The sequence below is a fragment of the Colobus angolensis genome, unplaced genomic scaffold, assembly GCF_000951035.1.
Source record: "Colobus angolensis palliatus isolate OR3802 unplaced genomic scaffold, Cang.pa_1.0 Scaffold449, whole genome shotgun sequence".
Taxonomy (NCBI): Eukaryota; Metazoa; Chordata; class Mammalia; order Primates; family Cercopithecidae; genus Colobus; species Colobus angolensis.
In genome coordinates, this window is record NW_012117921.1 from 53,452 (window position 1) to 75,808 (window position 22,357).

At 47.3% G+C, this 22,357-nt stretch overlaps 1 protein-coding gene across 3 annotated transcripts in view; it reads left to right on the top strand.

Moving 5' to 3' along the window:
- Nucleotides 1–816: 816 nt before the first annotated feature.
- RAB7B (RAB7B, member RAS oncogene family) overlaps nt 817–22,357 on the top strand; it is a 24,331-nt gene continuing 2,790 nt past the window's right edge. For 2 of the 3 annotated variants that reach the window (XM_011957713.1, XM_011957714.1), the window contains exons 1-5: nt 817–1,031; nt 9,599–9,667; nt 10,199–10,325; nt 11,082–11,297; nt 18,003–18,128. In XM_011957713.1, coding sequence (XP_011813103.1) covers nt 9,615–9,667; nt 10,199–10,325; nt 11,082–11,297; nt 18,003–18,128 — 522 coding nt within the window. In that variant the 5' untranslated portion in view covers nt 817–1,031; nt 9,599–9,614. Of the gene's footprint in view, nt 1,032–9,310; nt 9,345–9,598; nt 9,668–10,198; nt 10,326–11,081; nt 11,789–18,002; nt 18,129–22,357 lie in introns of those variants that run through there. The other variant, XM_011957715.1, reaches the window with a different exon arrangement.

Genomic DNA, 22,357 nt, shown 5'->3' on the forward strand with positions numbered 1-22,357 from the left:
ATGGTGTGTATGTGTGGTGTGTTTATGTAGTGTGTGTTGTGTATGGTATGTGTGTGTGGTGTTTGATGTGTTTGTTGTGTGTGTTGTGTGTGATATGTATCTGTGATGTTTGTGTGTGGTGTGTATGTGTGGCACGTGTGTGAAGTGTGTGTGTTGTGTGGTATGTATGTGTGGTGTTTGTGTGTGGTGTGCATGTGTGGGGGGTGTGTGTGGCATGTGTGTATGGTGTGTTTGTGTGATGTGTGTGATGTGTGGTGTTTGTGTATGTAGTGTGTATGTGTGTGTGGTGTGTATATTGTGTGTATATTGTGCATGGTATGTGTGGGTGGTGTTTGTGTGTGTGGTGTGCATGTGTGGGGTGTGTGTGGGTAGTGTGTGTGGTGTGTGGCATGTATGTGTTTTATCTGTGTGTGTGCTGTGTGTGTTGGCGTAGGGGAGGAGTGTGTGTGTGTGTGTGTGTGTGTGTGTACAGGTACTGGGGTAAGGGCAAAGCATGAGGACCAGAACCTCTTCCTACCAGGCTGATGGTAGGACTGAATCTTCTACCCATGTGTGTCTAAAACCTCAACGAAAACAAAAGGGCCCCTTTACTGGGTGGCTTCCAGCAGCAGAAGCAGAAGTTTCTAAAGCCAACCAGAGGCTGTTTATAGTGCCCACAAATGGGGCATGTTACCCTGCAGGCCCTCGACCCACAGCTCCCATCACCATGGGCCAGGGTTCCTATAAATGAAATTCTTCAAGGGCCCAAATCCAGTCAGCCTTTCCATTCCACTCCACCCCCTCCACCCACACAGCTGAGGTCACCCGGCCCAGCCTCTTTTGCAACTTTCCCAAGTCTGTGCACGAGAGGGAGAGGAGGAAAACTCAGAGGGAAGTGGCGTGGCTTCAACAGACTTTTTTTTGGCCCATCTTTGTCCCAAAGCCTTTTGCTTGGCCCTGCTGAGACCATCGCTCTAAGAAGAGACCAGGAGACTGAGCAAGGACTCCCAGCCGCCCTCAGAGCGGAGGCCGAGTGCTGCGCAGCCACAGCTGTAAGTGCCCCAGGAGTTTGTCTCGGTGCTTCTGTCTGCCCCCGCAGCCCTGGGAGTTATTTGGGTGTTTGGGTGGAGGAGTGGAGGCAGGGAATGCAAGGATGAGATTTCCAATCTGGCAGCTTCAGAGTTTAGATCCAGCCCAAAGATCCCACCCTGAAGAAGCTCCCAGGGTGTGGCAGCAAGAAAGGACTTCCCTGCCTGTGTGAAGAGCTGGACTTCCCTGCCTGTGTGAAGAGCTGGGGCCCAGCTCGGGGACCCACAGAGGCCATCAGTCCCAGGACGCAGCTGCTGGCCCCGTCAGAAGAGGGCGGCGCTGCTGCCTCAACCCTGCAGGACCTGCCAGAAACGAGAGCCCTGGTTGAAAGCAAAACCCTGCTGGCACCCAGAGTCCCCTTGTGACATTGACAGAGTGCCTTCTGGGACGCAACTGTGTTGGCCAGGGTCTCATCAGGGGAAGCTTGGCCCCTTGAGTAGGAAATTGTCACTCCTGTTCTAAATCATAAATATTTCTCCTTGCCCAGTGCTGCAATGCCAGGGGAGCCAATGAATAGGGTCGGACAGATCTGGGTTCTATACCCAGTTTACCACCAACTAGTTGTTCTTGACCCAGGAATCCACTGGGCTTCAGTGGCATTTTGTAAACTGCAAGTGCTCTATAATTGCTAGGTATTATGTATTAATACAAATAATTTCTTTGGGCTTACAGATCAATGTCCCACCAAAAAGTTCCCATGGAGATAGTAACTTGTCTGTATCTTCAGACCTACACAGTGCTGGGGCTCAGTAAGCACACACTGCCTGTGCCGGACAGATGAACAGATGGATGGATGAGTGGATGGGTGGTTGTTCATGGAAACCTCTAGAATCCCAGCATTGGTCAGGCTCTTTAGTGGAATACGGAGAGGTGCGAGGCACAGCCCTGCCCTCCAGGAATGGACAGTCTACTCGAGGAGACAAGACCCACAAATAACCTAAAGGACAAGAGCACCGAGCCTCCTGAAACCAGGGCTGTAGGTGCAGTTCCCAGAGGGAGCAGGTCCAGACCTGCTAGGGTTGAGGTGGGTGAGGCGGAATTGTGAGCATTACTGGGAGGTAACAAAGCCTTGTGCTCTCTACATAGCCTCTTTTCACAGACAAACTTTGCTTCCAAGACTGTAGGTCCCATTATTTTTTAGGGTGGATATATTTGTCCTTTTCCAAAGTATGGCATCGGAAGGGAAGGTGCTGAAAGTGGACAAGAGCCTGGTAAGATAGTATGATGGGGGCGGGAGACTCTGCCTGCTTCAGAATCCACACCTGCCCCTGCTCACTAGTCTCCTGTCAGCAGAAGTGATACCCCTCCCAACACGGATGGGACAGAAGATTGTGCCTGGTTTCAGGTTGGAGTCAGCGGGGTAAGGAGAGAAAGGAAGTGAGAAGTGAGAGCGAAGGGGGTTCCAATGTTTTTGGAGGGCTGGTCCCAGGCCCAGGGGCTTGGCAACAACTCAGTCCTTCTTACTCCACAGGGGCTGAGCTACCCTGTAGCTTTGGCAAATGGGCAGGACCAGGACTCCAGGCTTGGAAGTGCTGCTAGGCAAGAAGGGGAAAGAGTTAGGGACCTCCAGTGGGGAGTGAGTCACTGCAAGTTCTGCTCTGTGTGGACCAGGGCTGGCAGAAGGCAGAGTCTTGCATTTCAATCCTGCTTTTCACTGTTACTTAACTATAGAGGATGACTCAGCCTGGCCTCTAGGAGGATTCCCTGGTTTGAAGCATCTGAGTCAGCTGAGTGGGTGGGATGAGGCTTAAAAAGACAGCTACTGCCAAAGCCCAGCAGAGATGACATGGAAAGGGACTCCAACCACTGTATGAGATCTGCATGTGCCTCCTAGGCGAGCCAGCCTGTGTCACCCCACAAGCCACCCCCACTTCCCACAGACCTGGTCCCAGTCACTCTCTCGTTGCTCCTAGTGACACTGGGCCCAAGGACTAGGCTCTTATAAAATAGCAGCCTCAGCAAACTCCTACCCTTCTGGGATGGGGTAGGGGAACCTGCAGTGGCAGCACACCCTTAGTGAGCATCCAGATGAAAGAAGCAGGGAGGAGGTGGGATGCAGGAATCCAAAGTTAAGGCCAAGTAACTTACAAGGATCTTGAGCACTTTTTGTGTGGCCCTCAGGAGAAATACTTCTAGGAGCAGGAGGCAGCTCCATGGGGCAGGTCTGGCTCTACCTTTCGTGGATGTGGAAGAGATGACTCAAGCACAGGGTGGTGCTTGGCATCAATGACCTTTGAGGTCCTTGCAGGAGTGTACTGGAGCGGGCTCCATGCGGGTGGCTTGAAGTCAGCCATGGTGTAAGTGTTTACACCATAGGAAGTGGCAAGCATGACCAACCAGGACCCTGGCCTCTAGACTCACCCCCTCTCCCAGTTGGTAAACAATTATCTGGATCCTTCCCAACTTGGGGACTCTGCTGTGTTACAAGATCATGACACATACCACCTGCAGAGGAAGCCACAGCCACGAGTGATGTCCATTTTACCCATGAGGGAACAAATGCCCCAAGGTTCAGTAACCCACCCAAGGTCACAAATGTGTGGAGCCGGGATGAGAATTCTGAGTCCTGAACTCACGATCACTCCATGGCACCAGATGGCCTCACTCTCTTGCCCACAGAAGGAATTTGTCCTATCTGAAATCACGCTCAAATTACTTTGGCCTGCCATCCACACGTCTTTTTAAAGAAATGTTAAGTCATTATTTGATAGTCTTAAATTACAAAAACAACTTAGGCTTGTGTAACAAATTTTAAAGCAAAACATATATAACATAAAACGATAACTCTCAGCCTCTAATCTACCTTTCCCATCTCTCTTATGAATCATTTAATGTATATCTCCCCTTAGCTTTCTGTATCACACCATATAAAACATTCAGTGATTTTCTTTTTTCTTACTTAAAGGCCTCATGTATAGCTTCCCACTTTTTAAAACTGCCCTTGGCCAGGCGTGGTGGCTTACACCTGTAATGCCAACATTTTGAGAGGCCGAGGTGGGATGATCACTTGAAGCCAGGAGTTTGATACCAACTGGGGCTACAAAGCATGATTCCATCTCTACAAAAAATGAAAAATAAAAAATTAGCCGGTCATGGTGGCATACACCTATAGTCCCAACTACTTGGGAGGCTGAGGCGGGAGGATCACTTTAGCCCACAAATTTGAGGTGGCAGGGAGCTATGATCATGCCACTGCACTCCAGCCTGGGCAAAAGAATGAGGCCCTGTCTCTAAATAGATAGATAAATAAATAAAAAATAAAACTGCCAATTGTTCCAGAGTATTAATGGATCAGACTTTATGTAGAGAGTCTCATACTGATGGACAGTTAGATTACAACAAGGCTTTAGCAATCACCTTTGTACAAATATGTGTTTGAGCATATGTGTGAGTATTACTGTAGGACAGATTCCTAGAATGAGAACCTAGGCTGTGTGCATATTAAGTTTTGATATTGTCCAATTGCCTTCCAAAAAGATCATGCTAGTTCATACTCTACCAACAATATACAAGAGTGTTTCCCCAACACACTTGCCAACCCCAAACATTGTCATCAATCTTTTTAAATTTTTGCCACTCTACTGGGTGAAAATAAATGGTATTTTGAAATGTCAATTTCCTTGATAGTAAGGTTGAGTGTGTTTTCAAAGCTTACTAATTCTTTATAAGATTTCAATTGGTAACTTGTTCATGTTCTTTGCCCATTTTTGATAGGTGTGTTGCCTTTTATTATCTATGAGTGCTTTACACATTGTGCATAGCGACCTACTGTTATGTGTCTCACACATACCTTCTACCTTCCTCGTCCTGCCCCAGCTTTCCCTTCCTAAGCATGCTGCTGGCCTCCCTGCATCAAACCCTCACCCATCCGGCCCCTAGCTCTCTAACAGGGGCACTATGGAGCAGGGCATGTAAGTCTCATTCTAGTTTTACAGACAGTAGAACCTAGTAGTTAAGAGAGCCGGCTCTCGGGTTAGGCCTGGACTCCAATCCCAGCTTCAAACCCTGCTCTGACATGTGCAGGCTTCCTATCTTTAGGGCTGAACTGCTTAACCACTCTAAGCATCCGTTTCTTCAGTGGTAAAACAGAGATAATAATAGTATCAATCTCACAGGCTATCTTTGTGTGCGATAAAATAGCTAACGTTTCTTGAGTCCTTAATTTGTGCCAGTAAATGTATAACAATATTCTATGAATATTGTATTCTATGTGTTCAGTGTATTATAATAATGTATAATTTGTTTAACCCTCACAATGCTATTGTGTATTTGTGTATTCACAAAGCCCTCAGCACAGTGCCCACCAAACAAATGTTAGCTTGTAACATGAGATGTACTCCAGCACTGCTGCATGGTCCTGTGACAGCGTGTGAAAGCATTGCCCTCTGCCTAGCATGCTGTGTCTCTGACCCTGTGGTCAGTCCTTACATATAGCTCCTGTTGGGCAACTCCAGTTCTCTCTACCCCCACTGTACCTCTCTGCCACTTTGGCAGCCTTTCTCTGTCTTCTCCAACTCTCCTAGGGTTTTGTTGAAATTCACCAAATCTGAGCCCAATGCCCTAGATTCCTGTGCACACAGATTCTATGGGTTCAAACTCTGATGATTAGGAGGCATGACACAGGAAAGTCTTCTTAGCATTTTTTGTTTGTTTGTTTGTTTGAAACGGAGTCTCGCTCTGTCACCCAAGCTGGAGTGCAGTAGCGTGATCTCGGCTCACCGCAACCTCTGCCTCCCGGGTTCAAAGGATTCTCCTGCCTCAGCCTCCTAAGTAGCTGGGATTACAGGTGTGCGCCAACAAGCCCAGCTATTTTTTTTTTTTTTTGTATTTTTAATAGAGATGCGGTTTCACCATGTTGGCCAGGCTGGTCTCGAACTCCTGACCTTGTGATCCACCCACCTTGGCCTCCCAAAGTGCTGAGATTACAGGCTTGAGCCACCGCACCCTGCCTTCTCAGCCTTTGATTCAAATACTAGCTCTTCCACTTACCCCCGTGCAGGCTTGGATGAGTTGTGATTACTCAGCTTCTTGGAGCTTGGTTGTACTTGTCTCAGAGGGTGATGGTGAAGATGGCCTGCCCTCGGTAGAATACTTAGCACAGACCACTGCAGGGGCTCAGCCAGTGCTGCCTCTTCTCCCGCTTTTTCCTGCCAGCCTTTGGTTCTGACTTTCTTTCTAAGGCATTGTGTTGCTTTTTAAAGCTAAGTTAGCATGTTGTATCAGTCTTTAGGAAACAGCTTCCCTTTGCTCCTAGGCCCCTTCCAAAGTGATAACAAATACTTTGAGAGCCATGCTTTTTCAGGGGTTTCTGAACCATTTCTCCTTTGACTGATTTCCCTCATGGACAGCAGCATCCGTTATAAAATGCCAGCCCAGGTTCAAGCCTTGAATTGCCTTCTTCTACATGTTGGAATATAGGAAATGTTTGCTGAGTGAATGAATGAATGAATGAATGAGTCAATGCCAGGATCTTTGGTCAGATATTCACAGTCCATCTTAATCTTGCTTTCTCTCCAGCCTTTCCTTTACACCTTTCACCTCACCCTTCCCTGAAGCAAATCGACCACTTTCTCCGTTCATCTGTTCCCAAGGCTTTGGTTATTTCATTCCCTCCCCAACCACATGCTTCATTTCTTCAGGACCTAGTTCTGCTGAATTCTCAAGCACTTTCCCTATGTCTCTCCTGGGGTGCTGCGTACTTTCTCTCTGGTGCCATCACTCAGCCCCTGTCCTTTCTTCCTTGATGACTCCCTGTGGTGGGTTCCTATTTGCTCCATCTCTGTGCTGTTCCCAGTGTCTAGTACAAGACTTTGCATGCAGTAGACATGTAGGCATTTGAAGCATGAATGGATGGACCATCAAGAAGACCCATTGCTCACCATGTCAACCCAGCACTCTTGGGTTACAGCAGAAGTTCCAGTGCCACCACTCCAGCTCCTGGGACAAACAGCTCTGAGCAGAGCTTCAAATCACCTTTGGTCCATGATATGGTTTGGCTTTGTCCCCACCCAAAATCTCATCTTGAATTGTAATCTGAATTGTAATTCCCATGTGTTGGGGAAGAGACCTTGTGGGAGGTGATTAGATCATGGGAGTGGTTCCCCCATGCTGTCCTTATAATAATGAGTGAGTTCTCACAAGATCTGATGGTTCTATAAGGGGCTTTTCCTCCCTTTGCTATACACTTCTCTCTCCTGCTGCCATGTAAAGAAGGATGTGCTTGTTTCCCCTTCCACTGTGACTGTAAGTTTCCTGAGGCCTCCCCAGCCACGTGGAACCAACTGAACCTCTTTCCTTCATAAATTACCCAGTCTTAGGCAGTTCTTTATAGCATGAGAACAGACTAATACAGTCCATGACATGGTTCATGAAGGGGACACTAACAATCCTAAATCTCTGGGGGCTTCTCGTTTTAACTTTGTGTCCCAAGCACAACTCTCATGGCCAATGAGGTCCAGCTCCAGCAGATAAAGCATTTTTCACCAAGAAGACATCTTGAGTCTTTGGGGCTTAGCTGGCTCATTCTCCAGTTGGAAAGCCCAGACTCAGAGAGGGGAAGTAACTGGCCCATGGTCACACAGTGGCAAAGTGAGAACCAGAGCCAACACCTCAGGATGTCCTATTTACAGCTTTTTTCCAAGTACCAGGGGAAATACAAGCTGGCCAACTTTTGACACCTCATCTGAGCAGAGTCAAATCAAGGTTTACTCAGTAAGCTTAGTGCATCCAAAGACAAACGACCCAGGAGTCCAGGATAGTACATATGCATATGTGCAAGAATGGGTGAAACAAAGGGCCAGTTAAGCGTGTATCCTACAACAGTTTTGCTTTACCTTGTTAAACACGCACACACACACACACATACATACACATTTCTCTTATAGGAACAGGACATATTTATTGTAAAAAAAAAAAAAAAAGAACGTATTAAAAAGCATAGAGAAAAAAATTAAAATCATGTAATTTCCTACCACCCAGAATTAATAACGCACGTTTTTTAATTGACAGATAAAAATCATACACACTTACCATGTACAACATGTTGTTTTGAAATATGCATACATTGTGGAATGGCTAAACTGAGGTAATTAACATCTGCATTATTTCACGTACTTATCTTTTAGTGGTGAGGACACAATATAAACTCTAGTAGGAATTTTCAAGAATACAATACATTGTTGTTAACTGTAGTCACCATGCTGTGTAATATATCTCTTGAATTTACTCCTAGCTAACTGAAATATTTTATCCTCTGACCAACATCTCCCCAACGGCCCACCCAGCCCAGCCCCTGGTAACCACTGTTCTACTCTCTACTTCTATGAGTTCAATTTTTTTAGATTCCACAAGCAAGTGAGATCATATGGTATTTGTCTCTTTGCCTGAGTTATTTCACTTAACATAAGATCCTCCAGGTTTACCCATGGTGTCATAAATTGTAAGTTTGTTTTAAAGCTGAACAGTATCCATTGTGTACATGTACCGCATTTTCTGTCATTGATGGACACTTAGGTTGATTCCATATCTTGGCTACTATGAACAATGCTGCAGTGAACACGGGAGTGTAGACATACTGATTTCATTTCCTTTGTCTATATATCCTGTGGTGGAATTGCTGGAATTTTTAATATATTTCTTTCCAGGCCTTTTTCTATACAAGTGGGAACTCATTTAAGTGTTGGGGTGGTATTTTGTGTACAGTTTACCATCTTCTGTTTTCTAATTTAGATTTTAAGGTATCCTAGGATCCTATTTAAATCCTAGGGCACGAGCGTTTTCCCGTATTATTGTAATATTCTCAAAAACTCCATTTAATGGCTGCCTAATAGTTCATTGTGTGCTATGGTTTAACCACTACTTTAGTGTTGGATATTTATAAACAGTACAGTGAAGAACATTCTTGAACAAGTCTTTACTCACATTTCAGATAATTTCTTTAGGACAAATTCCTAGAAGTGGAGGGCGGGAACATTTTTAAGGCTCTCAACACTTGCTGCCAATAGCTTTCCAGAAACATGGATGAATTACACCCCTGCCAGCTGCATTAGAGAGGAGCCTTTTGATTCTGCAGTTGCAGCAAGACCTCGGACTGGGGGAGGGGCACTCTTCCACCCAGAGCCTCTGGGCAGTCCTGACAATGGACCCCTTGTCCTGCCCACCCCCATCTCTTCCTCCTGCACTCCCCTCCATCCCTGGCTCCAGGCTGGGCTGTCTGCAAGGCTTGTGTTCAATCCGGTCCTGCCTTCTTGGCACTCCAGGCTGCCTCCAAGAGCTGGGTTGGTAGAGCTGAGGGATGAGAGATTTACTCGTTCTGGAGGGTCACCACCCTTCCAGCTTTGGGGAGGCCCCCAGAGAAAGTGAGGGAGAAGATGTATGAAGATTGCTGAATTATGTGCCTCTTTCGGAGAACCCCACCCGGTCTCCAGGGCAGTAACTTGCCCATTGAAAAGGGGAAAGCAGAGGCCACACTCAGTGACAATGGCTGTAAGGAACACTGGCCAGCATGTGGATGACCTCTGTTTCCTTACAGGCTCTGAAGCCCCTCCATGAATCCCCGGAAGAAGGTGGACCTGAAACTCATAATCGTCGGAGCCATTGGGTAAGCCAAGCTCAGCTCTGGGAGTTGGGAAGCAGCCCCTTACCCAAGGACAGTGAGACTCCCGGTGTGTTCCCATCTCCCATAAGTCCCTTTCTGATTCAGGGTGACACCAGCAACTGTATCCCACCCTCCAAAAAGCTTAGTTGGGAGAAAGAAGCTGTATGTAAACAGATGGTTTCTAGTCCTAGATCTGCAGTGACTCTGCAGTAACCAGCTGTGTGAATTAGGCAAGCCATTTAGCATCTATCTGTCCTCCCACGTCCTATATACACAGAAAACCCTGAGCATCACTGTAAGATATTCCACTGTCTCCAGACTACTCTGCTCACTCTGCTTGGCTTCTACTTCTGGAAACCATTTCCTACTCCCTTGCTATTCAAAGTATGGTCCATGGACCACAGAAATTTGAAATTCAGAATCTCAGGGAGAGACAGTGGCAAGAGGGGCCTGGGGAGATTCTGAGAATGGTATGGAAGCATGTGCACGTGTGTTTGCACGTGTGTGTTCACATGTGTCTGGAATTTTCCTCAGTGTGGGAAAGACCTCCCTCCTTCACCAATATGTGCACAAGACGTTTTACGAGGAATACCAGACCACGCTGGGGGCCAGCATTCTCTCCAAGATTATCATATTGGGTGACACAACTTTGAAGCTACAGGTGAGCAGCCTTCCTTTTCCCTCTTCAAAGTACATACACTGAAAATCCGCCGCACGCCCCGACAGCCACTCATGTAGCAATGTGCACCAGAGCTAGAAAGGTCTAGAGCAGAAATGGGCAAACTTCAGCTCATGGACCAAATCTGGTCCACCTCCTATTTTTGTAAATAAGACTGCACTGGGGCACAGCCATACCCATTGGTTAACTTATCATGTTATGCACTACAATGGCAGACATTGAGTAATGGCAATGCACTACAATGGCAGAGTTGAGTAATAATTGGCATACAGAGACAGAATGACCTGCAAAGCCTAAAATATTTACTATCTGCTCCTTATAGAAAAAAAAAGCTGATGCCTGATCTAGAAGGAAGGGCATTAATCCAGGAGTTGAGAGTCCCCATGCCTAGTCTCAGGTTCTCTGGAAAACTTGGCAGGTGATCTTAGGCAAGACATTCCCAAGGTCCAAGTTTCCAAATCTGTCAGATGGGAATAACAATTTCCACCTTGATGACCCAGAGGCAAAATGAGAGGTCGGATGTGAAATTACTCTCAGGATGTTACATGTTAACGCAAAGGTGTTGGAGTGTATGTGTGTGGGAGGGTCAAGATGCCTCGGTGTGAAAGAACCATATGAACCTGTACCAGGGCTTGCTGCTCCCTACCCAGCACAAGAAGCCTTGACATGATGTAACCCAGCTGGGCCACCTTCCAGCCACTCATCACAGTCCCATGGGGCGGCTGCTTTCCCCTCCAGATCTGGGACACGGGCGGTCAGGAGCGGTTCCGCTCCATGGTGTCCACGTTCTACAAAGGCTCCGATGGCTGCATCCTAGCTTTTGATGTCACCGACCTGGAGTCTTTTGAAGCCCTGGATATCTGGCGGGGTGATGTCCTGGCCAAGATTGTCCCCATGGAGCAGTCCTACCCCATGGTGTTGTTGGGGAACAAGATCGATCTGGCAGACCGGAAGGTACTGTTCATTCATTTATTCATTCAACAAACATTGTATGAGCATCCACTATGTGCCCAGCACAGTGTTAGGTCCCACACATACAGAGCTGAATCAGGCATAGTCCTTACTTCAGGAATTTCACAGTCTAGTAGTGGATACAGACACTTTAAAAGATAATTATAAAATAAAATGATAATTACGATACAATATGGTAAATGAAATAATAGAGATATACCTTGGGCATTAAGGAACCACAATAAAGGGGCATCTACCCAAGCCTAGAATATAGGACAGGCTTCCTAGAAGAGTTGGGTTCTGGGCTGAATAAACAGCATGATATAAACTGAGAACTAAAGGCAATTTTGTCCAGAGACAGGAAACGGAGGAGTTAAGGCATCAGATGTAGGCAGGAGGCAGGTCTCAGTGGAATTTGAATTAATCTGTAGCACAGGGTTTCTGCCTAGGGTCAAGTTGGAGATCTGCAGTTATAAATTCTTAGGTATACAAGTTTTCTGGGGAAGTAAAATTTTTTTTATTAGCTGAACCATATTCCAGACCATCGGGTTAACCGCTTAACAGCTGGTCTGCCCTGTGACTACAGTGGCCCCACTTGTGTTTACCATTACAGGGCACTGAGAAGACAGCACTTTTAATCCTTGCCTACTAACGAGGAAAGAATATGGCAGACTGAATTTGTAAAAGATGCTCTTGGGCCAAAAGTCCAGATGCCACCAAAAAGAGCTGTTTAAACCAAGTTTCTCTTTTTAGTGTTTCAAATAGAGAAAAGTAATAGGGAACTGGATCATCATGTCTGAACTGCATTTTCACAATGGTTCAAATTGAGAAAAGCAATGGAAATGAGGCATCATTTGGCATGATGAAGTGTGTTTATGCATGGAGAAAGGGAGGGAGGGATGGTGCTTCCAACTGAGCTACCATCTACAGAAGGGAGAGCCTCTGGTTCATAGAGAAAGAAACATTTTTGGTTTGGACATGCTGAGTTTGAGGAGCTTGTACAACTAGTTGGAAATGGCCAGCAGGCTTTGGAATGCATAAGAATGAAATTTCAAAGGAGAAGTATGTGCTGGAAATAGAGATCTAGGAGTCATCTGTTCCGTGGTCACTTCAGGTTGTAAACTCCATGTCAATTCTCTAATTACAAATATCCAGCCTCAGATAATAAGCAAGGTCTTAAGTTCATTCAAAGGCAAGGTGTCTCCATTTTTTCCCCCACTGGGACCAGCTGTGGGTGAGAACCTTGTGGTCTAAGAAAGGGAATAGGTCCTTAGAATCTCACGGCCAAGCTTGATGTCCACACTTCCTCCTCTTATCTGGGATGGTAATTCCAGTTTCAGACCCTGTCAAGAGTAAAGCAGGAAGAGGGAGAAGAGGTCAGGAGAGCAGGGCAATTCTAATTTGACTGGTACTATCATAAGACAGTCTTGGCTGGGCGCGGTGGCTCACGCCGGTGATCCCAACACTTTGGGAGGCCGAGGCGGGCAAATCATGAGGTCTGGAGTTTAATATCAGACTGGCCAACGTGGTGAAACCCCTACTCTACTAAAAATACAAAAGATTAGCTGGGCGTGGTGGTGGGTGCCTGTAATCCCAGCTACTTGGGAAGCTGAGGCAGCAGAATCGCTTGAACCAGGGAGGCAGAGGTTGCAGTGAGCCGAGATCGTACCACTGTACTCCAGCCTGGGCAACAATGTGAGACTTTGTCTCAAAAAAAAAAAAAAAAAAAGACAGCCACTCTCTGGCCTGACAGGTGTTGCAAGCTCTTTCTTCTGTGGGTCACTCGTGTGGGTCCTTTGGAAGTCTCCACTGGGAGCATTTCACTGTACCTCCCATGACAAGGGCCTTGCATTCTCCTCCCTAACCCCTAGCTTTCAACATCCCCACCCCATGGGGGTCACCTTTTCCTCCAAGCAGTTTCTAAGTGGGATTTAGCGGTCCCCAGCCTGTTGTGCACTCTCTCTCTCTCCCTTGCTCTCTCTCTCTCTCTCTTTGTTGAATCCACATATCCTTCACAAGGTACACACATGCATTCTGGCTCCACTGGGGGACAAGGGTAAGCTGGTGCTCAGTGCAGCCTCTTCTCTCTCTGCCCTGTTGCCTGTTGCCTCAGATACCTCAGGTATGTGTCAGACACCAGTCCACCATGTCTACCAAATTCCAGGGGTTGTACATTAACGACTCTCCTCATCTTTCAGCTAGAGGTGAGTCCTTACCTGTTCCTTCTCTTGGGAGAAGCAGGGGTAGTTGTACCCACAGTATAATTCTCTCCAAGGAAATCCCTCCTAATCCTCATTTTCAAGCCTTTTATATCCATGCTGTGGGATTTCAAGTCATCCAAGAGAGTCTTGGTCATGAGCCTTTGGGAATATGTACCCAGGGTGGACTGTCTCCACCTGCTTTATCTCTGACATCTGTCCAGTTGTTGTGCCTCTGCCAAAACTTTCATTTTAACTTCCTTTTTGTTTCATGTCTGTAGGGTGGGAGGAGGGAAGCTGGGGGAGTTTAAGACCAGGAGACAGTGAAATAAGAGATGCCATCTTCTGTTGAAAGGGAGGAAACCAATACGAGGCTTAAGAACCATGAGGAAGCTTTGCCAGTTACTCTTGGGAGAAGTGGGAGGAGGAGCTACTTAGGGACAAGGACAAGATCTGATGCATGACACCAAGGACTCCACCGAAGGAGGAGACCATGAGTTTGAGGTGGGGTCTGTGTAGGGTACAAGCCAGGAGCAAGGAACTTTGGACTAGGGCTTTTCCAACCAAGAGAAGAGGAAGGACAGAGCTGTGAGGGCACCAAGAAACCATGAAGGAAAGAGGGACCAGGGAAGGCGGAAGGGCCAGGGCTGGGGTGGCAGAGGCTGGGGAGCAGGGCAGCAGGAGGGAGGGCCTGAGGGGGTTGAGGGAAAGGAGATCAGGGCACAAGAGATCAGGTTTCTTCTTTTACAGAGGTCCTGAGAGGAAGAGGCTGACATGGAGAGAATGTGGGCAGCAAAGGATTTCTGAGGCTACCATGAGAGGTGGCCGCTGAGTGTTGAGGGGTTAGGAAGCCTCACTAGATGGCAAGTGTTTAGTGAATGAGGGGCATCTGGCAAGGTGAGGAGGGCAGGTGTTGACTGGCGGGAGTAGAGGGGGTCCAATCCAAGCCTCAGGGTTGGGTGAGCTTTGGTGTCCAGAGAGAGGAAGAACAAAGTTTTGAAAGAGGCAGTGAGGCACCAGGCAAGCCAGCCCCCTCTCTGGGATCTGTGATGAGCAAAGTCTGCAAATAGTCCCAGTGGGGAGGGCAAGAGGGGGTGCTCGGGAAGCATGACTCTAGGAAAAGCCAGGGTTCAGCCAGACAGGGAGGTCCCTGGAGAGGATGGAGGAGGGCTGAGGAGAGGATGGAGGAGAGGGGAGCCTGTCTCCCAACAAGGTAGGCCCAGGGAAGGGGTTTGTAGGGAGGTGGACTAGGATAGGGGAAGGGAGGAGGCACTGAGCGATAGTGAAATCAGAACAGGGACGTGGAGAGGAGGAGGTGGGTGGGAGAGAGCGGAAGGACTTTAATTCTGAGACCTGGGATTATAAAGCCCCAAGAGGGGAGGCTGGGAAGTGCCAGCCTTCAAATGTCTTTACTCTGCACAAACCTAGCAAGGGCTCTGCCTTCCCCTGGCCAGGTGTTGACATGGAGAAGGAGCCAAGAGGTACATTCTTGTGGGGCGCCTTCTCCTCGGAGCCCGTCCCGCATATGCGGGCTCACACCCGCCCACCTGGTCCATATGCCTCCATTACCTCCTCTGCGGGGCGGAGACCAGAACACAGACTTCCTGAGACTGAGTAATAATGGGAAGGATGTGATTTCCATAATGGAAATAATGGAACGAGGAAATGATCCTTCTTATTATTATCTCCAAGGGACAGCTGGCAAAATACAGCAGCTTCTCCTATCTAATAAGAAGAAAATGAGCATTTAAAAATGTACTGCAGCTTGGTCCAGTGGCTCACGCCTGTAATCCCAACACTTTGGAGGACCAAAGTTGGGGGATAGCTTGAGCTCAGAGTTCGAGATCATCCTGGGCAACATGTCGAGACCCCATCTCCACCAAAAAAAAAATTTTTTTTTTAATTAGCTGAGTGTGGTGGCACACCTGTATTCTGAGCTACTCAGGAGGCTGAGCTGGGAGGATCTCTTGAACACGGGAGGAAAAGGCTGGAGTGAGCTAAGATCACACCACTGTGCTCCAGCCTGGGCGACAGAGCAAGACACTGTCAAAAAAACAAACAAACAAAAAAAAAGCCACACACACACACACATCATATATACACACATATACATGCATAAATATACACATATTTATAATATATATATAGCCAGTTTAGGAAGGTGAGAAAGTTCTGAAGATGAGTAGTGGGGAATGTACAGTGTGAATACTATATGAATGTACTGAATACCCATGAACTGTATGCTTAAAAATGGTTACAATGAGTCAGGTACATTTTATCTGTAATCCCAGCACTATGGGAGGCTGAGGTGGGAGAATCGCTTGAGGTCAGGAGTTCAAGACCAACCTGGGCAGCATAGCGAGACCCCCCCCATCTCTCCAAAAACAAAACAAAACAAAAATTCAAAAAAAAAGTGTTTCATTTAAAAATAGTAAATTTTATTAGGTATATTTACCACAATAAAAACAGGCATATATAGCCAGAATAATTTTAAAGAAATTACTGATTTAGCTTAAAAAAAAAATCCCTGCTCCTTCTACAGAAGGTAATAGGGAAAAAAATAGTTTGTTAGAAAGAACAGCTTTGCTGGCATCTGTGCTACCAGGAATTTATTCACTGGGGCACGAATTATTTGCTCTGTGCTCAGGTGGGTAATTTCTGATTTACCAGTGATTCCGTAGACTTAAGATCATGCTTTCTAAAAATATCCTTTGTTATTTTTAGTGATGGTTTAATGGTTTAGTAATTAGTATTTGACATGCTAATTTTAGCACTTGTATAATCGATTATTTTAAATGCACATGAGATGGAAAAGCATCATAAATAAAATGATGTCAGCTGGACTAATTTTGTCAAATGTTTGGCTTCCAATGAACAAGCAAAATTGTAACCAGAAAAGTGAAATGTCCATAGTATATTGTTGACCAAAAGCAACATTAATGCAAGCAATACTTGCAGAATTGTCATACTTCCCAAGTCCCCAGCTATCACACCCTGAGCTTATTTTCAGAGTCAGAGCCTAAATTATAAATAACTTTCATTTTATAAATAAAAGATGAGACAATTTTTAAAATCATGAAACTGTCTCTGGGATTGGAAGAGAAAAGTGAAAAATACTGTCTGGGTAGCTTTCTTTCCAGGCCAGCTTTCTGAGGTTGGGGTGGGGAGGAGGGGGAGATATAAAAAGAATGTTAATTTGCAACATAATCACAATGATATTTCGGAGTCTGTATGCAATCATTCGAAACCAAACAGAGAGCAGGGAGAAATGAGATTAAAAATCTGTTATAACCGGGCACTTGGGTAGATCTGGTCATGGTAAGTCAGAGGAAAGGGTCAGCTGAGATCAGCTGGGACTTTTTATCCCAGTAAGACAGACATTCCCAGGACCTGCAGGAGCCACAGAGACAATTAAACAGGGGCAGAGTTTGATCTGCCTCGGCCTGCACTGTGTTCTGAGAGAGGGGTGGAATGGTCCTTTCTCCATCAGAAAGACCTTGGCTCCCCTAATTGAAATGATGATTATAAAGTACCTGGCTCAGCAAATGCTCAATATGTGTCATTTCCCCTTCCCCAAATAATCAGACATCAAACTCGGCGTACCAATTGTCTTTGGAAGTAACCCAGAGGGCTTCCAGAGCATTTCCAGGCCAACATCACAAATGGAACGCCGTTTGCACTTGAGTGGAGATGTAGTCATTCAGCCTGTGCCTAGTGGCTCGCATGTGCCAGGCCAAGAGCTGAGCTCCTGACCCTGAGCTCCCAGAGGAAGACAGAAAAGGAGAGGCATGGTTCTTATGCAGCGCCCTGTAGAGGGCAACTCAGATGTCAGGGGGAGCACTGAGCTGGGGCCGCATCCAAGCTCTGCCTTCTCTCAGCTGTGTGATCTGGGGCAAGTTGCTGAACCTCTCTGAGCCTCAGTGTTTTTGTCTATAAAGTGGAACTGACAATGCCCATCTCACAGGGTTATGGAGAGGATGAGATGAGTTCATACGTGATAAAGTGACGTTTAACACAGTGCCTTGGCCCATAGTAGGAGCTTATTAATTGTTCCTAGGACCCTACCCTGGGGGAAGCAGGGTCAGCCGAGACCCGAGTCTCTGCCCAGCAACAGGCCTCCTGAGTGTGAGCCTCCTTAGCTGGGCTGGAGAAGAAAGTCCTCGGTTCCAGCCCTTCCTGGTTGGTATCTCTCATGCGCAGCTCCCTTTGAAAGGACTGACAAAGGAGGCAATGGTGGAAGAAGCTCTTAGTTTAGGCCTTAGGAAGGCAGCAAAGTGCAGTGGGCTGTAATTCCACCAGGCCTGTGTTCAAATCCTGCTCAACCTCACAAACTCTGGGCAAGTTTTTTTTCTCCAGGCCTCTGTTTTTTCATCTGCAGACACTTCGGAGGTTCTCAATAAATGGGAGTGGTGGTGGGCCTGCTGGGGATGGTGAGGATGTGATGGTGGCAATGGTGGTGATGGCGATGACGATAATACAGGAACCATGCTTATTTCTTCCCCTCATTCAGGTACCCCAGGAAGTAGCTCAAGGCTGGTGTAAAGAGAAAGATATTCCTTACTTTGAAGTCAGTGCCAAGAATGACATCAACGTGGTGCAAGCCTTTGAGATGCTGGCCAGTCGGGCTCTGTCGAGGGTGAGTGGCTGTGGTGGCAAGACCTGCTAAGACTGCCCCCTGGATTGGGGAGGGTCTCAGGCACTTCCAGAGAAGAACATCTGGGGTACGGGCAGGGTTGTGGGCGGGACGGGATTGCTCATCGTCTCAGTTAATTAGCTATGGAATGGGTTCAGCAGCACTCCAGTTCTGGAACCGCAGAATGCCAGAGGTAGAAAGCTACCTTAGAGGGTGCAGTCAGCGGTCTGTCAATCCAGCTAACTAACCAAATCCCTTGTAGAGTATCTAAAAACTCCAGTCCTGTACCTCAGCCCTGGAGATCCTAACTGAGGAAGGGTTTGAGAAGTGATGGTCTAGTCCAATCTTCATTGGCAGGAGGTGCCAGGCATTCACCCAAGTGAAATATCAAACCTGCAGGAGTTGCTGACATCTTCCAATCCAAAAGATGAACAGATGTAGACCCCTAGGTATGAAGGTTCGTCAAGAATGTGTTGAGTGTGTGGCAGGCACTGTACAGGCCCCGGGACCCTCTGTCTGAAGAAGCAGGCAGATAGGCCCCTAAGTGATTGTAATACAGTGTGGCATGGTGGGACAGGACTTGGGGTAGGGCCTAGAGGAGGGGCACACAGACAGCCCATGCCGCAGGGCAGGGGAGGAGGTGGGAAGGAGGGAAAGTGAAGAAGGGATTGGGAGAAGGGAGCAGTTTAGGTTGATGGCCAGGTTTCTAGCTTGGCAAATGAAAGGACAATGGATTAGTGATTCCATGAGCCAAGCAAGACAGGGAACAAAGGAGAACGCAGGGGCTTCATGAGAGAAACGAGTAATGACGTCCATGTGAGCACATTGCATTCAAGGTTCCTTGAGACACCAGATGAAAACGTCTGAATTCTGCAGGGAGGTGGGGAAGACCACGGAAGGCTGCCTGGAAGCAGTGGTGTGGTTTTAACGTCAGTCTGGTGTGGAGTTTGGAAGCCCTGGGATTGGCAGGGGGAGGGGCTCAGCTTGTGTCATCGTTCTGCCACATCTCATCAACATGGGCTTCTTAGAAGAGGGGAAAGGATCATCGCAGCAATGGTTCTGAATTGAGGAAATGGGCAAATAAAGGTAGGGGACTGGAGGCTTCCCCTATGTGGAAGCATCCACCGCCCCCATGGGATGCCCTCTGCAGCGGCTCTGGAAAGAAGCTCTCCAGGCCCCAGTGAGGGGTTGTCCCAGACAGAGAGAGGCAGCAGCTCCCTCTAGCGGCTGCTCAGGGAGACGATCCCAGCTAGGCATCCTCAGGCTTCAGAGCCCTGATCTTAGGGTTCCCCTGACCCTCGCTGGCTCTTCTGCTTCCCCTCCAGCCTTCACTGTCTCGGGAAAGGGAAAGCAGCGAGGTGTCCATCTGTTAGTGCTTGGTCAAGAAGTGGGCGGTGTAGTCTGCTCCTGAAGCACAGGCGTGCCTGCTCTTGCCGTCCTCCTGGATCACTGAGGAATGCTGTTTGCCCTTGGTGGTGATATTGATCAATAATCCTCCACAAGCACAGTGCAGCGACTGCCAAATGCTTAGTCACCAGGAAGCGTCCATCAGCCCACAGCCCATGTCTGTGCCTGGTTAGCACCTGTGCTATCTGGGGAAGGAGTATCCTTTCTTCTTCAAATGATGTCCTTCCTACTGTATTGTGGTTAATTAGGACCTTCTGACTCTGTCGCTGTTGTGACGTGGTGCTGTTTAGTAGACAGTGGCTTGTCTGCTTGTTGTTTTTTTTAAACACCCTTTCTTGGCAAAAGACTAAATGGGTAGCAATCCATGTCAGTCCCCCATGTTTATGGGGCATGCGCACTGATCAGAAGTCTGGAAGTCACAGGTGTAGTACCTGCGGTCAGACTGACCTGGATTTGAATCCTGCCCTGGTGCTCTCAAGTGGACCCCTTGGCAAGACATATGACTATTCTGAGCTTCCATTTCCTCTCTATAAAACGAAAATAATTTGAGTCCATAAATATCCATTGAGTTGTCAGGCTAGACCTGGAGATACAACCCTCAGTGCACTTGAGGTCAGTAGAGTGAGATATCCATAAGTGACCGTCCCGGAGTGACATGAGTGCTGTGGGGGGTGTGATTAAGGTGAGAAGGTGACTCCCAGGCAGCTGGTGGCATGGATGAGTGAGGATGCCTGCTCAGAGAAGTGACATGTCAGAAAGTTTGGAAGGCAATTCACAGTTTGCAGGTGGAGATGGTAGGCCACGGTGGGTGTAAGCTGGAGGGGAAGAAGGGCAGAGAGAAGGCCAAGGCCAGAGACCCAGGCATGAGTTCATGGGGCTTACAGGAGATACCTACTGTAGGTCTTGTTGGCAAGAAGAAGAAACCTGGCATGGAGGAATGTCAGAGCATGGGGACAGAGTTTGTGATGAAGCCAGCAAGGCCACCAAGGCCTGGTGAAGCCTGACCAGGAGTTCAGACGCCATACCACAGGCCCACGCCTTCCACGTGGCACTGCTAGGCCACCCAGGGTACTCAGGAGCTCACCCAGGACCTTGAAACCCAACAGGGCACAACTTTCTGCAGTGTCTTTTTTGCTTAGAAATTTGAAGGAGAAACATTTTCACATAAAAACAAACACACTTAACTGGGCATAGAATGTAAAATTCACATCGATTCTTAAGATGAAACAGAAGTTTACAAATACAGATTTTGAAGTTAAAGAAAAGTTTTCAAAGGCATTTCCTATAAGGAACTTCCCTTCCTTCCCAGGGAGGTTGTGGGTTCATTTGCTCCAGCCCAGGGTGTTTTGAGAGGAGGATGTGGGAAGTGCTTCTACAATAAGGAGTGAGCCCCCAGCTGGGGTGAGGCTCTGAAGTTGGAACAATCTGTCTTTATACTCAGCTCTACGTCTCACTGTGCGTCCCTGAGCAAGTCACACAGCCTCCCTAAGCCACCACTTCCCTAACTTTAAAGTACAAATAATAGTATCTTCCCCATGAGGTTATTGTGAGGGTTAAATCAAATACTATTGTAGTGCAGAGAGGGCATTACATGCTGTTTTAAAATGGAGCTGTGTCATAGGGTTTTCAGCAGGGGAGCTTCGTGCTGCCTAAAGGATGGGCTCCATTAGTGGTGATGAAGAGGCTACTGCAATAGTCCAGGCGTGAGAGGATAGAGCTGGCAAGGTGAGTGTGAATTAAAGAGACTTTGGAGGTAGAAACGTCGGGAGCTGATGATGATCAGATGCAGGGAGAAAGGAACAGGAGCAGTTTAGGCTGATGACCAGGTTTCTAGCTTGGCAAATGAAAGGACAATGGATTAGTGATTCCTTGAGCCAAACAAGACAGGGAACAAAGGAGAAAGCAGGGGCTTCATGAGAGAAAGGGGTAATGACGTCCACATGAGCACATTGAATTCAAGGTTCCTCAAGACACCAGGTGGAAACGTCTGAGTTCTGCAAGTGAGCTTTGTAGTAAAAAGAGCAATATGTGAGGCACCTGCTGAGAGCAGAGTAGGTGTTCAGTTAACATACTGAAAGAGACCAGAGTAAGTGTTCAGTTAACATTCTGAAAGAGACCAGAGTAGGTGGTCAGTTAACATTCTGAAGGAGACCAGAGTAAGTGTTCAGTTAACATTCTGAAAGAGACCAGAGTAGGTGGTCAGTTAATATTCTGAAAGAGACCGGAGTAGGTGGTCAGTTAACATTCTGAAAGAAATCAGAGTAGGTAGGTTACTTTAGTAACCAATTTAGCCACATTCAAGGGTTAGGGCATTTAGTTATCACAAAATATGACAAAGGATGCCCTAATAATTAAAGAAGAGATACCCACCAGCTTTGAAAGATGTGGGGTGGTGAGGTTTTGCTCCTAGAAAGTTAGCAATGCCAGCCAGGCATGGTGGCTCATACCCGTAATCCCAGCATTTTGGGATTACATCCGCCAAGGCAGATGGATTGTTTGAGCCCATGAGTTTGAGACCAGCCTGGCTGAAACCCCATCTCTACTAAAAATATAAAAAACTAGCCAGGCATGGTGGCACGTGCCTGTAGTCCCAGCTACTTGGGAGGCTGAGGTGGGAGGAGCACCTGAGCCCGGGAAGTCAGGCCACTGTGAGCCGTGATTGTGCCACTGCACTCCAGCCTGGGCCATAGGAGTGAGACTCGGTCAAAGAAAGGAGGAAAGGGGAAGGGGAAGGGGAAGGGAGAGGAGGGGAGGGGAAGCATTTATGGAATAGTCTATTAAGATTTTGGAGACATGAGGTCTGTTTCCAGTGAAAATTTAGACAC